This window comes from Branchiostoma belcheri, unplaced genomic scaffold (assembly GCF_001625305.1).
Source record: "Branchiostoma belcheri isolate BF01 breed outbred unplaced genomic scaffold, Haploidv18h27 scaffold21, whole genome shotgun sequence".
Lineage (NCBI taxonomy): Eukaryota > Metazoa > Chordata > Leptocardii > Amphioxiformes > Branchiostomatidae > Branchiostoma > Branchiostoma belcheri.
Window position 1 is genome coordinate 3,110,633 of NW_017803602.1, and position 15,168 is coordinate 3,125,800.

Genomic DNA, 15,168 nt, shown 5'->3' on the forward strand with positions numbered 1-15,168 from the left:
TTCTTTCTTATTACGTCACGCGCGTACGCCCCCGCACAGTACTTTCCTATGGGGACCGCTAAAAAAGCAAATAAAACGATTGTAAAAGCTTGTATCACAAAAATTTAAAAAACGCCTAGGGGTATTTGCCCACTGTACCTCCATACCAAATTTCAGGACCTTAGGCCCTAAAATGAAGAAGCTGAATCCATTTAAAGAAATGGCAGGAGGAGAAGGAGAAGAAGAAACATCAGAAAAAGCAATATGGTTTCACCACACCACTTCGTGGTGTGGTGAACCCATAATAATGGTGCTTCCTGATAATCAATTGACAGTATATAAAAACGTGGCCATGCAAGAGAGGAACACCTAATGTTATTGACATTGTTATCAATTATGCAAAATGAACGACCTAAATCTCATAATTAATGAAAACACGTAAGAATATCGTAGTGGTTCTTGTTCTTCTTCTTGTTCTTGTTTGGGTACTGCACAACACCCCTAAATTGGGGTAAAGCGTGCAGGGAAAATTCTTATGGATTCATGCCCTAATGTAAACTGACATCGGAGCAGGAATTGAATGATTGATAAAAAAACATTACAATCGCTTTATTTGCTAAGGCAGGACTTCAATGTTTTAGTAGAGATGATCGTCAATTGATACAATCTACACAAATAATTATTTGTTAGATGAATGAAAAAGATTTATAATACAACAGTCGTAAAATGTTTATCATTATTTGCTAAGACATAAGGTTGTAGAACAGCTGCAGGTTTAAAATGATGTAATCTTTTAAAAACGCAGTTCAGGGGTAGGATATATGTATTCAATCTTTATTTATTACATAGTAATATCCCGGCCCATTACATGCTATGTGCAATGTGAAAGATATCACTGCAAAGAATCACCGGTGTACATTTTGATTAAGTATAAAGAAAAAAGAATTCTTTAGGAAGTGATTATAGTACAAACATTGACAATTTCTCTGCGTCCCTTCTACTCCAGGAAAGGGTGCGTTTTCCTCCGTACCGGCCATCACGGTGATAGCCATCCGCTGTAGTCGCCTCCGGCATATCGGCGACTTCAGCTTCCACAGCTTGCCCGCCCTGACTGCGATCTATCTAGCGTGCGATCACAACATCATCGGCACCTTGTCACCAAAGCCTCATCAGCTTGAAACGGATAGACTTGGAGAGCAATCAACTGAAGGCGATTCCTTATGAGGTTGTATTCATGATCAGTCGCAGCCAAACAGTGGCAAATATACTAGTCAACCTCATCGACAACCAGATCAGCACGGTATTGGAAGAGCGTTGGAACAAGATTCCTGCCTCCGATGTTAGCTTCCTTCTCAAAGGCAACCCCTTTGTCTGTGACGATAGAATGCGATGGCTGGTCTGTAACGCCTGGGATCCCCTCACAGTTTACAGACAGGTTCGTCATCTTCGCTGCGCGTCGCCGGCGGAACTGGCCGGCCGCGACTTCCTTCGCTCCACACCAACCCATACTGCTCCTCTGAGGAACTGACAACCTCTCCGAATTCCCCAATCCCAATGACTTCCGCAGAGTTTTCAAGGGAAGAAACCATCTCGCTCCCAGGAAAATCACTTGGGATGACACTTTCTGCCATGACGTCGCAATCTAGGAGAACCCCATCTGGTACCGTGGGCAGTACCATCAACCTCGTGGAGAAGGAGGCCTCTCTTTACACACCTCTCGGACTTACAGTTGCTTTCGTAGTTCTAGTAACTGGGGCAATAGTAGCGGTTGTGATATACAAGCGACATGTCGGAAGAGAAAGACAAAACCCGGTCCATGGACAGCACAACGCTATCATCAGTTCTCAACTCATCAGTAACCAAATGTACCAACCCTCCGGACCTGCCACTGACGGCGTCAGGGACAAGGAAGAGACAGACAAAACTGAGGACGATTCTGCAGGACAGAATCTGGCCCACACACAACATGGAGTCAACATCGACTCAACGCAGCTGATCTCCAATCGGATGTACAAATCGTCTGCATCAGCTGTCAACAACGCTAACAAGGACACGGAAGCGACTGAACAAACCGAGAACTCGGGGCCCACACCGTACCTGACTGTGCCTTTTGGTGCCATCGACGGTTCCATGCATATCGAGCCGTACAGCAGCATCGATTTGGAAGACATCCGCAGGGATACATCGGACTGCGAACGTGTATCACGTGGAAACCGAGAGGACCAGGAGGAAGACAACCTGGAACCGTACGCCTGCACACCTTTAGACCAAATTGAAAATTGACTTGCCACAGAATATGCTTAAATGGGTATCAAGCTTTACACGCAACAAATACCTTTTCCGTTTGATGGTACATACGTTCTTATTGTATAAGATGAAGCAAATAATAGTGACCATGCAGAAGCGTAGACATTCTTTTCTTGGCTCTCATTTCTTTTCAAGACTGTACTATCCCAATGAAATATAGGCGCCAGGGGAGTCGGTCCAAAACAACCAAAAGATTGTCTACGAAGAACAATCATAACTTAACGTTATATACAGTAAGAAACTTAAGGCTAAAATATGTGACATTTTCTACTGTCGCTTTTAATTTGCTAGTCATCGTAAAAAATATTTTCAGTTTCTTTTATGTTACCGAATGGCTCCTGACAATATCGAAATATGTTTAAGTCCAGTTGTCATGAAATAATGTATTTAGGTCGGGCGGCACCACAAAAGAAAGAAATAGTAATTCTCAACTCTTTGGGTTTACCCAAGGACATTATACAGTTCGTATAATGTCATTGGTTTAACGGATTCGTGAATAAACAGGCGTACTCGCATACATGTGCACACAAACAGACGTACAAACATACACAAACACATTAACAGACGTACACATGTGTATGCTTAATTGGTGAAACGGTGTATGCTTTATTAGTAAAACTTTGCACATTTGAAACTCTTTTTCTATGGTCATTGTGTAGCCTTTAGTTTTTCTACTATAATTGCTGAAACTCATGTTTATCAAAGTCTTGATGAAACATTCGTGTCTAATCGCCCTCTCACTTTTATACCATTTCCAAGCATTGGTTACAGTTACGTCATTTCTAGATATCGTGAAGCCTGAAAAAATAACTCATCAAACTACCATTTATTTATTTTTAGATTTATGACATATGAAATCAAGAACGGGAGGAACATCAACAACAAATATCAATTTTGTAAATAGAGGCCTTAATTTTATGAGAAAATGTTATCATTTCATATTGGCAACGGTCGGGAATTTCATAGCGCATTTGGAAGTTAACTTAAATGAAGGTGAACATCACTAAACATGATTTATTAAAATCAGGGCCGCGTTTGCACAATTTATGAAGAAATGCTAGAACAGCTTTATTTGGATATGATCAACTGATATAATCTATACACTGAAAGGAGTATCTTATTTCCATACTAATTAGAAACATTTAAACTTCGTCAGTCGTAAATGTTATTGACATCATCTGGCGAAGGTATGAGATCCTGGAACTCTAGTTTGGTCTAATTCTGGAGAGTGGTGACGGCGACAGCCTTGCGTGTGTACTTGTCGGAACACACGTTGGCCAGCACGAACCTATGTCATGGAAGCAACGTGGAAGAGTTTAACGACCATTGGAATGTCGTAAGTTACATCATAAAGTACGGAAAACATATTTCACACATATTATACAACACAAAAGACAATTGTACCCTCATTCGATGAATATTTGGGTCCCTTTCACCACTGCATTGGAGTAAAGTGTCTTTAAAAGTGTAGGGTCCTCATTGAAATGACATCATTTAACAGATCTTATGGACGCACGAATACCTCCTTAATGTTCTCATCCCAGGAAGAAATCTACGAATGGCCGTCTGAAGATGAACACACACACTCAACACTTTCAATTATAACAGTCAAATCCACAGCAATAATACCAGGCCGGCCAATTTGGCTGAAGGGACTACCCATATATGTATCCAGGATTGATGAATGATTATAAATGAATGAATAAGAAAACAGCCACTACACGTCTGAACACGCTTACCTTGCGACATCTCCGCGGCTCATGGTGCCTTGAACGCCGGAGACTTGCACCGCATCTTCTTTCTCAGCAAATGGTAACTCTGTGACAATAGAATCATCATACTTAAGCAATATTACCACAATACGTAAATGTACTATCACATTTTCAGCAAAAAGTATCTCAGATTTTTATTTATACATATATAAGGAAAGAAATAATGACCAGAAATATTGTAGTTTATCAACCATCATAATTCAGTTTCCATCTATTCATCATACTCGTACCACCTATAGTCCTTTTGCTAGCCAAGTAACCATTCATGGCCATTCGTGGTTTTACCAGCCCGGTTCTTACTGAACATAGGCATTTTTCTGATGTAGCCTATCTTTCAGTCGGTGTTTTCAGTGCTACACTGACTTGTCCCGTAGAGTGAAGAAAAGTTTCCCGGTGTGCGCAAATGAACTGAGCGGGCAGGCAACACCTCAGCACCGTGTAGATACCGGTGAGCTCCCGATGGTATGAATACGAGACTACCCTCTTGTCTACCACCCTCAGAAGGTGACTGTCCCACCTGTGACAGGTCCAGCCGTCAGGCCAGGAAACCTTGCCGAAGTCCAGTCCAGGTCGCTACACTCCTCCATGAGATAGGTCTCCATCCTGGCTATGTCCTTCAGGACATTTCCCAGAACTTGAATGACAAACGGAGGTGCTGGCTCTTTGGGGTCATCTGCAATGTTCCCCATGTCACAGTGTCAGTGATCAAACAACGTACCGGTCCCATAAATGTAAAATAAACACATGAAAATGGAATAGTGACGTACATGCAGAATTATTGGACGAACTGATTACTGTCGTTCTACCTTTGGTTGATCTGCTAATTGCTTACCGAAGGTGAACCATGCGGACAAGATAAGCAGACGACCGACGTTGACCTTCCTCATAGCCGGTACGATGGCCCTCATGGACTCATCGAAGACGGTCACGGTGTCTTTAAGATCTGTAAAGGATGATATGTTCGCTGTTAGACTGTCACATGCTTGACGTCGACGTTCCGACAGAATAGAACATACTGACACATGCTCGCAGAAGATAATAAGATGTATCTGCATAACTGGTATAAACGCCCTTCTGTGTAACAGATGAGCTTTAATTTGTACACCCACTCATTAAATCCAACATTTGCACATCTAACTGCAAGAATTTTTGACGCTATCCAGTGATGATGCCCCTACTCTTCCTGGTGGCAGCGAGCTCCACTCTGCGATAGCCCTAGGAAAATACGAGTTTTTGAACACCGCAATCCTTGGTTGGTAACTCTGATAAAATGATGTAAGGAAATCATGGCATACTCTTATCCATAGAATTTTAATACAAGGCCCATCCCATACCTCCAACATGCCCCAAAGCCGACACCACGGCGTCCTTTCCCGTGAAGTGAGGTGTGAGGGATTCTACAGACGTCACATCGACAGTTTCAACCTGCAAAAAAATGGTCTATGTTTGTTATGTCGAAAACTACAATAGGAGGTAAAAAGACTCCAAATTTGCGCTTTATATATCAATGGCTTTTTGATATGTGACAGAACACATGATCAGTTATTTCATTTCTTTGTTCTATTTGATATATTTGTTGATTGGTCGATACAACCGTTTTCTACCTTTAGCTTCTCATCCGGGACCTTTTCCCTCATCTTGGCCTCGTTCCTGACGAGAGCGGTGACGTCATGACCCTGTTCCAATGCCTGCTTGACCAGCTCCGTGCCTGTAGACATAGTGTAATGATTGATCCAGCAGCAGATAAATGTGGGCTATATTTGGTCAAAATGGCAACCATTGTCTATATTTTTCCTTGTAGCTTTCGCATCCAAAGGCACAACGTTGAGATATTGTTGTCATTTCCACTGTATATTATTAAAGTGCGGCGAAAGCTTCGCTACCAAAATTGGACTTGTGTGGCCCTTGTGTGATGTATGACACAAAAGCATGATTAAAAAGAAAAAAAAAACACAAAAAGTGAAGAAAAATCGTCCTTCGTCTGTGAAATTTGTTTAGCGATCTGTCAAATATTTGCTCGAGCAGAGGTTGATTGGCCTCATCCGTGCAGAGATTCTTGCTATTTTTGACGTGTTTTAGGCGTTTTAATAGTTTTTTTGTCTTGGTATCATTTTTTTCGGTAGCGTATTGAACATGGCGCTACCGATGGTACTGTCTTGGCAATTTGATAGCCTCTACCAGGCTTGAGGAGGCGGCTGGAAAGAGTAGAAATCGGCCAAAATAGAGAGATAAGCATGCCAAGGGAGTTTGGCCGTTGAGAGAACAGTTCGCCGCCCCACGACGAACTGTTCTCTCAACGGACAAACTTCCTTGGCATGCTTATCTCTCTATTTTGGCCGATTTCTACTCTTTCCAGCCGCCTCCTCAAGCCTGGTAGAGGCTAGCAATTTGATACTGTCTTGCAGCCATACTCCAAAAGATCTGCTTGGAGATTAGATGTCCCTCAGTCACGTAACGGGGGGGGGGGTCATTACTACCAACACAAGATTAATTCCCGGGAAATTCGGTTCTCATTAGTAGGGATAACTAGTCGTGACACTACAGACTATCTATCAAAAGAGATATTCGAATTCAAGTAGACATACCACTGCGGCCAGAAGCCCCTAGTATCACCAGCTTCATGGTAGAAGTTCACAAATGTAGGCCTGGATTGAAGCCAACCTGAAAATGCGGTGTGCAAATATTTAAAAAAGGCGTTAAAAACAGTTTAAATCACTGCCTTTTTGGTTTAAACCTTGATCAGACATCAACTTATTGTAAATGTTTGATGGCGGATTTTCAACAGGTGGCACATGTACAGTACATCCCGATGCCGTGCGATTCACCAGCCGTACCGCCCGCTATCCCAGGCATGATCCCCGTGTGACTGACACTTTTTACAGTATCTGATGTGGACGCTCAAAAACATAAATATGAATGAAATATGGATGTGTTCTTCGTTACGCGCGCAAAGAAAGTTCCAATCAACGCATCAGTTCTAATTATTATATAAAACGCAGTCAATTCATTATATAACACATAAAATTAATTTTGACCTATGTATTTCAAATTTTCAAAGCCACGCAAATTTCACTCGTCAATCAAACGTCCGGTAATGTAAGCGACTATAGACTACACTCATCACTACATCATTCCAAACATCATGATATATGATGGGATTACTCTCAAATTACCGACATTCATACCTGAAACTATGATTTTACCAGTCTCCAACAGTCTCCCAGTCCAAATGACGACACTGGTTAATGGCCCGTGGGTAAATGGTGAACTAGTTAATGGCTCGCCGCTCGAACTTTGGCCAAAGTGACCTAGTTTCCGCTCGACCTAACTTTGGCCAAAGTGGCCTAGTTTTAGATCAATGACCTTTTAACCTTCCTGTGTGTTTCACGCGCACGTTTAGTTACGCCATGCACTTCGGCGTTACTAATTAATCACACGATACTCCCTGAAAGTAAGGGACTGGTCCATTCGTCCGTGCGATCACAGACCAAGGGTATTCTAGTCATAGTCGTGCATGTGTCGTACAGAATTCAGCTGGCTTGTTGTGAAAAGTCTGTGTTAGATCCCTGCCGTTGATTGGTTGTGTCACGGCCCGTTTGAAAATTCTAACAAATTTCGTGCGATGATGTACGCCGAATGAGACCGCGCGGTAAGTAAGTGTGTACGTATGTACATGTCCGTTTCTTCTTTACACAGTGCTGTTCAGATATGCACCAAGTGTGTTTATTATGCGGGTGAACATATAACAAAAAGGCAAGTCATCTCGCGGGTGCAACACATGGAAAATGCGTGTTGGAGTTGTATGATGAGGACCTTTGGTTTTAATGATTGTTCTTCCCACAGCGCAGATACATTTAGTGTATCTTGTTCATCCTGAATTAGTAAATGATTTGTAAATAGTTGTATCATTTCTATGTGCGCTGCACCGTACTTGAACCTGGCCTTTCACTTGAGTCCACTTGCGAACAAAACCTAATATTTGCCTGGAAGCTCGAATCGCACGTAATTGTCTTGGTCAGAAGGACTATGAAATTGTCTCGCCGCAGTGTGGGGAACTGCGGATTTTGCGATATAACTCTGGCAGGCATGCCGACGTCCATGATTTTTGGCAGGCAGATTACCGTTGTTGAGGCCGAAGTCAAGTACAAGTTTCGGCTTCGTGGGGGGTCCGTGCGTCACGTAGGTGCACCTTTTGTATTTGTGGCTTGTGAGCAAAATAACTCGAGTATATGTAAATTGATGTTTATAATTTTTGGTAGGCAGATTACTATTGTAGAGACCAAGGTTAAGTTCGTTAATGGGCTTCGCGGGGGGGTCCGTTGTCACTGTAGCGGACCTTTTGTGTTTAGAAATAATGTACTTCCCACACCAACTTCTGCTTGGAGACAGCCGACAGCTGGATATAGCCGGGGAACTCCATAATGGAATGGGATCAAACGACGTTACATTGAGGGATTGTACAATAACTTCAGCAGGGGGAGGATAGGTTGGACATGTGTCAGGTTATTTTCTACGGCCACACCAAGTAATTGCTATGGATGACGTCCACTGGAGACCTTAAATTTAATGTGAAAGCGCCATAATAACATGAACAGAGATTCTTTTGTACTTTAGACCAAATTGATTATTAAAAAGAGTAAAGAATACACATGTTCATTTCTCTAGAACAACATACCTCTGACGAAGACATGAGATCTCCGACCTCTAGTTACCTCTGATATAGGGCATTTCCCACAGCTAGAAGGCGCTGTATTACCTATTAGGTATATTAACAAACTGTTATTGGAGCGCCTCCTAGCCGTGGGAAGAAGAACCGCAGCAAGTAATACCGTGAGAAAGGTAGTGAAAGTACCAAAACGTTGGCAGGTAAATATTTATTAGTTAGAACTTCGTTAACCATTGAATTATCAAACTGATGAAACTATTCACAGGTTCATGAGATCTTTATTACATGCGAAAATTGCAGCTGCTGCCTATAGGCAACTTACACATAACGAAATACAAACGAAAGGTCCAAAGACATTTTAGTTCCTACAATCTTTATTGCTAGCATACTTAAGTTTGCACATGTGGATGGGCAAGTTTTCTCTCTTACACTAGAGAAAACACAAAGGACCATTTGACTTTTGACAGTCATGGGTTAGTTTGTTTGAGATCACATATACACTGTACATGACAGAAGACAAAAGGCTTGTGGCCTAGGCAAGGAAGGTGTCAGTACATGTATGTAGATTGTAAACATTTTGAATGGAAATAGAGACATAAAATGTGCACTGACATAGCGCAATCACAATTATATTGCATGTCATAATATCTACAGGTCATAAAAGGAGCCTACTGGCTATACAGTTGCAAATGCCATATCTGCATCTGACAATAATATTGCTTTAAGCATAAATCATGACACTTGAAAACAATAGCAACTGCTGTGGACAAAATTGAAGCTAAGACTTTTGGTCCATCTACATTTGACTTTGGGGAATTTTTTTATTTTGCTGTTTGCTAGTGTTTTTCTCACTTGCCTTAGCATCAAAGCACTCCTGGTGACCCTACCTTGGAGAAATGCCACTTATGGTTGGCAAGGCACATGTACACCTCGTCTAATCATCCTCTTTGAATCACTCATGACGCAACAAATTGCTTCTTAGTTCAACTTAACCACAAATCTTGGAAATCAGCTTCAACAAATCCATATCGGAAGGTGTCAGCTTTTTTTTGTTGTTGGACTTAGCAGTTTTGAAATGAACTGATTCATGCATACCATGACAGCTATCATTAAACCTTTGTTTAAACACAGGTGACTTAATTCATAATCTTCCACAACTTCCCCCCTATATGGAATTGATGAGGTTTCTTTGTCAGATGTTGTGGTTCAGGTGAACTAGGCAGCAATTTGTCAGGTCATGGGTGGATCGAATCTGAGCTTTAAAGAAGTTGATTGGGAGGGTGATTGATTGTTACACAGAGCCAACCAACATTTACACTAGAGTGCTGTTTACAACATTTTGCCACTCCCCTCAGACAAACCTCTGAAGGTACTTGAATAACAATTACACTGAAAAAATTTGGAGATATTGTTAGGTTGGCTTTTGAAAACTTTGTCATTGTTAAAAATTACAAAAGTAGAAGTATTTTCCTCATGAAAAAAGCAGAAAACTTTTGAGAAATTGCCACTACTAAGATCACACCCAGTCTCTGGGGTTTTTGAGAACTTCCATCAACTCCGCTTCCGGTGAGCCTGGTGCTGGGTCATGGCAGTACTCCCACCTGGCCACTAGGGGGAGCGACATCAGGATGCTCTCGATACGGGCACCTGGGGTGGCCAGACCAAACTTTGTGCCCCGGTCATACACCAAATTAAACTCCACGTACCTGCACAGAAAAAGTTACACATAAACAGGTGATTAGTATTGAAGATACAAGGTATGTCAATATTGAAATGCTACATTAGTGTGGAAATAGTTGCATTAGTTAAACTGTATGTGCATATGACATCTACTCTGTTCTTTTTAAAAATTCCCATTGACTACATCTATTATCATTCATTCGTGTAAAACAACTGAGGCTATCATATATATACTGATCTATAGTTCATGTAATAGTTAAAACTAACCTTCCACGGCGTAGAAGTTGCCATTGGCGTTCTGCCAGGCCATAGCCCCGAGTCATCTGCTTCTTCACAATAGGCACGTAGGAAGGTATAACCGAGTCAGCGCAGGACTTGACAAAACGGAAGGCTTCTTCCTGCGATGGTTCATCAACATCGTCAAAGAAGATCCCGCCAACCCCTCGGCGCTCCCCGCGGTGGGGGATGGTGAAGTAGTCGTCACACCACTTTTTGAACCTGGCACAAGGGTAAATTAAGAAGAATATGAACATGGTTGTCTTTCTTATTGACATTCTTTATTCAGGACAGGAGAAAGTATCCCACTGGTGGTACAAATGTATATGAAACTCAGGGACCATAATAACCACCTATTCTGCTCCGAATAAGAATTTCTTCATCCTGCAATGTAACATAGCAGAAGCAAACATTGGCGCTAAAATAGGACAGTGTCAACCAGAGTCTTATGCGATACTTACTTTGGATACAGAGACTTGTCATGTTTATCACAGGCATCCTTGAGTGTGGAGTGGAAGTGCACGACATCTTCTATGTCCAGGTAAGATGGCGTCAGGTCGGTGCCACCTCCGAACCACCACTGCCGAGTTCCGTCCTCTTCCACCACCTCAAAGTAGCGGTAGTTGAAGTGGATGGTGGGGACATTCGGGCTGCGTGGGTGGATGACTGAGCTAACTCCCGCCGCAAAAAAGGGAAGGCCGCTGTCGTCCTTGGTCTTGAAATCCTTGCCCCTGGCTCGCATCTGTCGCACGGCGGCGGGTGGGAGGTTCCCTAGTACGATAGAAATGTTGACCCCGGCTTTTTCAAACACTTGTCCGTCCTGTAACACACAGCTGATCCCACCGCCTCCTTCCTTCCTCTCCCACCGATCCACCGTAAACTTCTTGTCACCTTCAGTAGCCTCCAGCTCCTCCAGAGCCATACACACGTCCCGCTGCACCTGCAGGATGAGCAGCTCCATCCGACTGCGCATGTCTGACCCCTGCTGTAAGGCAGTCATGTCTGTGATTGGCTGGGCCATGAACACAGATTCCAGAGTGGCAGCGAGAGTTTTCTTCCTCAGGTGGGCTGAGTACAGCACTGCACCGGTCCCACAGGCCAATCCTGCACCTGTGGAGTTTGGAACAAGACTAAGAGATGAACTAAAACGTTGCACTATTTGCATGTGAGGCTTCTTTATGATTATGCTGAAAACAGCAATGCTGACCATTGGTACACACATGGAATGGAACTTTTTCCTACTTTCACCCAAAAAATGCAAAAATTCATTGCAAAAACGTATCTTTGCCCCCCCCCCTAAAAAAATGTGCAATTCCCGGTAATAAAGCTAATGATTGGTAGAAACATGTAACTGCACTGTAAGGTCAGTGCAATAGCTTTTTCCCCACAACACAATGGGAAAGTGGAATAGAAATGTTCCCTTACTGTCGCCTGTCAGTGAGAACTGTAACCATCGTAACAGGTGTAGTCAGGCCCGTACGTGGAGTACGTGCTGTTGTTATAGGCAGCCCACACAACACTTTCGTGTATAAACAAACACATCGCCGCATACCTGCACCATATGTCACTCTGGAAGGCGATTATACAGGCTGATCAATACAGATAATATCATCCTACGGGGCATGGATTAACTTATAGAAATACATAACGTAACATATCATACAAACATATGGTACAAGACTGCAAGTCATCATGATCACATATATCTACTGAATTCGTTCACGTAATTATAACGATCAACGATGATCGACCCAAACCCCACTCTCTTTGAACTTCAGAGCTACTCACCGAGGATGACATATCCAGGCCGTATGTGTGACTTGGCGCCGACTGCTGCACTTGAGCTGAACTTGACGCTGTAGCGGACACACCCGCCCCCAGTCTCGGACCCAAGTCTGGGCGGTCCGCGGCGCAGGACGCCGGCCAGCACACGATGTACGCCTCTCATCGTCACCAGCGGGAGCGGACACGCTACTACAGCTTACACGGAATGTCTGATAACCTGCTGATACGGTATATTACTACCTGTCTTATAAAGACGTGGCGCAGAGCACGTATACCGAGATTTTTCACGCCTCCTTGGTGTATGTCATGGCTTTTCCGGGTACTGACCAGTTGACCCCTAACCTTATGAGGGCGTCAAAACTTCACAACCTGTATTGTAGCGTGTTGCTGTCAAAAAAATCTAGATAGTGTCAAAGTAGCACCAAAAACAATTTAGTTAATATGTACAAAAAGAAAATTGGTCGGTAAAAGTATTCAACTAGCTCTCCTTTCTTAAGTAGCTGTGGCAATGTTTATCTTTAAATGGTGCTTTGTCGCCCTCCAAGCAAACCACGATGCTGCAATTTCTTGTATTATTGACAGGCGACGTTATTGTCTACAGCTAGGATGTAATTGGACTACAATCAATACTCAGTAGTACTGTGTTAATCTCCAAGCAGACCATACGGTGTCAAGGCAGTATCCGTCGGCCAGAGGAGTGTCCAGTAGCCACCGGTGGCTAATGGACACTGCTCTGGCCAATGGATACTGCCTTGCCACCGTATGATCTGCTTGGCCTGTGTCTCCCATTGTCTCCTAAGGCCACACCGACTTACTTTTATGGATGACATCCGCGCGCGCATTGATTTTCGCCTGCCCCTAAGGCCACACCAAGTAAATTTTATGGATGACGTTCACGCGCGCATTGATTTTGGCCTGTTCCTACAAAAAAAAACAAGAAATTCCGCTTCCTGTAACTCAAAAACTCAGTACATAAGAGCACAGTAACGAATTCATAAATGCCGCAAAAAAGCCAGCATGTGCCGGCTTGTCGTATACATCGCTACGTACTGTCGCAAATTCACAATTCCAGCTTTGTATTCCTATGGTTTAGTAGCATTTTTGTTTTTGGCCGGAATTTTTTTTATTCGCCCGCGCGCACTACATGTATATACTAGTTTGGGAGTCTTCAGAGGATGTCATCCATAAAATCAAATCGGTGTGGCCTAATATAGGTGGCGGCTGAACGCAACTGCCTTGCCGGTTTGTCACTGAAGGATCTGCACCAGAACTAGGTGTATAGCAAGGAATTTTCTCATTGATCAGCCCCAACCGTGCCGGGGCCAACCGGTTTAATACGGGCTGGCCAACTTTAGTGTCTTATCGAAAGATGCTAGGAGATTCCCTAGTTCAGGCTAATGAGGCTATCACAATTTTTCATAGATCTTCCAGAAAATTAAGGACAAGTCTGTGTTTTTTCGGCTATAGTGCAAGTAACGAGCTCTAGTCATAAATGAGGGCATGACGGGTGGTTGTTCAGAAACACGTCATGATTAGATTGTCTGAGTTCCTTCCTGGCGGAAGTGGTCAGGATGTGCGTCAGCAGTCACAATCATAATGCATATATGAATTATTGCACCACAAACTGGGATACCACGTTAGATTGTTTAATTGAATCCTTATGAATTTACCTACTCACAAATACGTTCTACCAACTACTATATGCCAACTACTATGTACAAGTCATAATGCGTATACAGTGAACATATAAACGCCACGAAGATAATACAGCCCATGACAATTCAGACATTATCATACCATCATGCTGTTTACATAGCAGTGAAGAATTGATAAAATTCAATATATACGACAAAGAAAATTAATATAATCTATATTTTTGATATCATTAAGTAAACAAAGATAATCATATATTTGTAATAACAGTAGTTTTTTCATATTGTTTACCTCCAAGACTGTTCCTGCTTAAGTTTGACTTCATTCTCGTCATTATGGGTGCCAAGGCGTCTTTCTATGTGTTTCTCCCTCGAGCTCCCTTCCTCCATGTTACCATGCGCATCATCATCCAATGTTTGATTTGTGCAGATGCCCTGATGGTTTGATACGCCTGCACACGTGCGTTCAGTCGCCATTTCATAACCTGTCTCTTCCTGGTTAAAAGGTGTCGAGACCGACAAACTGGCCAATCTGAAGTTAACAAAGCCCACCGTCTCCGTGTCTATCGTGTAAAGCGATATCCCTGCACCCCCATTTGTGGGCACCCGTAAGTCAGCAACAGCGGCATAGAATGTCAGAGGGTCGTCGTTATTACCTTGTCCAGACTCATTATTGATGTCTCCGTCATTAATTTCTTCGCATTCTTCATCATCACAAGAAGAATCCCGCCGTCGATAATTCTCCTCTCTTACATCTCCGTCTTTTATTTCCCAGTAGTGGTGGCCTGACGGACTCCGCGCTCCCTTCTCACGCACGTGACTGTGTCCGCTATCGTCCCGTGTGCTCTCAGCTGTCCCGCACGTTTCTTGCGCAACGCTTGTGTACATCGGGTTATTCTGTAAAACCCACAAGCTTGCCATATTTTGGCACGGTACAGGAACATTTGGTCTGTGTTGTTCCCGGTTATTTTTACGTCTCTTTGCGTAGAGCAAAAACGGTAGGAAACATACAGCAATAACCGGACCTGCCAATACTAAGATTATGGTCAGA

The 15,168-nt window shown here is 43.0% G+C and overlaps 1 protein-coding gene and 1 pseudogene across 1 annotated transcript; one reads left to right on the plus strand and one right to left on the minus strand.

The window, feature by feature from the left end:
* The window catches only part of LOC109469743, a 6,067-nt pseudogene extending 3,233 nt beyond the window's left edge, over positions 1-2,834 (plus strand).
* Positions 2,835-2,872: 38 nt separating this feature from the next.
* On the minus strand, positions 2,873-12,813 carry LOC109469651 (oxygen-dependent coproporphyrinogen-III oxidase-like). Its single transcript, XM_019768186.1, has 11 exons — positions 12,469-12,813; positions 11,142-11,790; positions 10,672-10,902; positions 10,247-10,430; positions 9,094-9,154; positions 5,663-5,766; positions 5,393-5,483; positions 4,891-5,001; positions 4,576-4,731; positions 4,026-4,104; positions 2,873-3,574 (listed from the first exon to the last, which is right to left on the minus strand). Exons 1-11 carry the CDS (start codon positions 12,626-12,628, stop codon positions 3,502-3,504), a joined length of 1,899 nt encoding a protein of 632 aa, XP_019623745.1. The 5' UTR covers positions 12,629-12,813; the 3' UTR covers positions 2,873-3,501.
* Between the last annotated feature and the right edge of the window lie 2,355 nt (positions 12,814-15,168).

Bases quoted from the DNA above. Each gene is read 5' to 3' on its own strand.
- LOC109469651 (XM_019768186.1), bottom strand. From the start codon at position 12,628: ATGAGAGGCGTACATCGTGTGCTGGCCGGCGTCCTGCGCCGCGGACCG. The intron at 11,791-12,468 runs GTGAGTAGCTCT...CAAACTCCACAG, and splicing joins GCCTGGATATGTCATCCTCG to GTGCAGGATTGGCCTGTGGG. The intron at 4,105-4,575 runs GTGGGACAGTCA...CTATTGTCACAG, and splicing joins GACGGCTGGACCTGTCACAG to AGTTACCATTTGCTGAGAAA.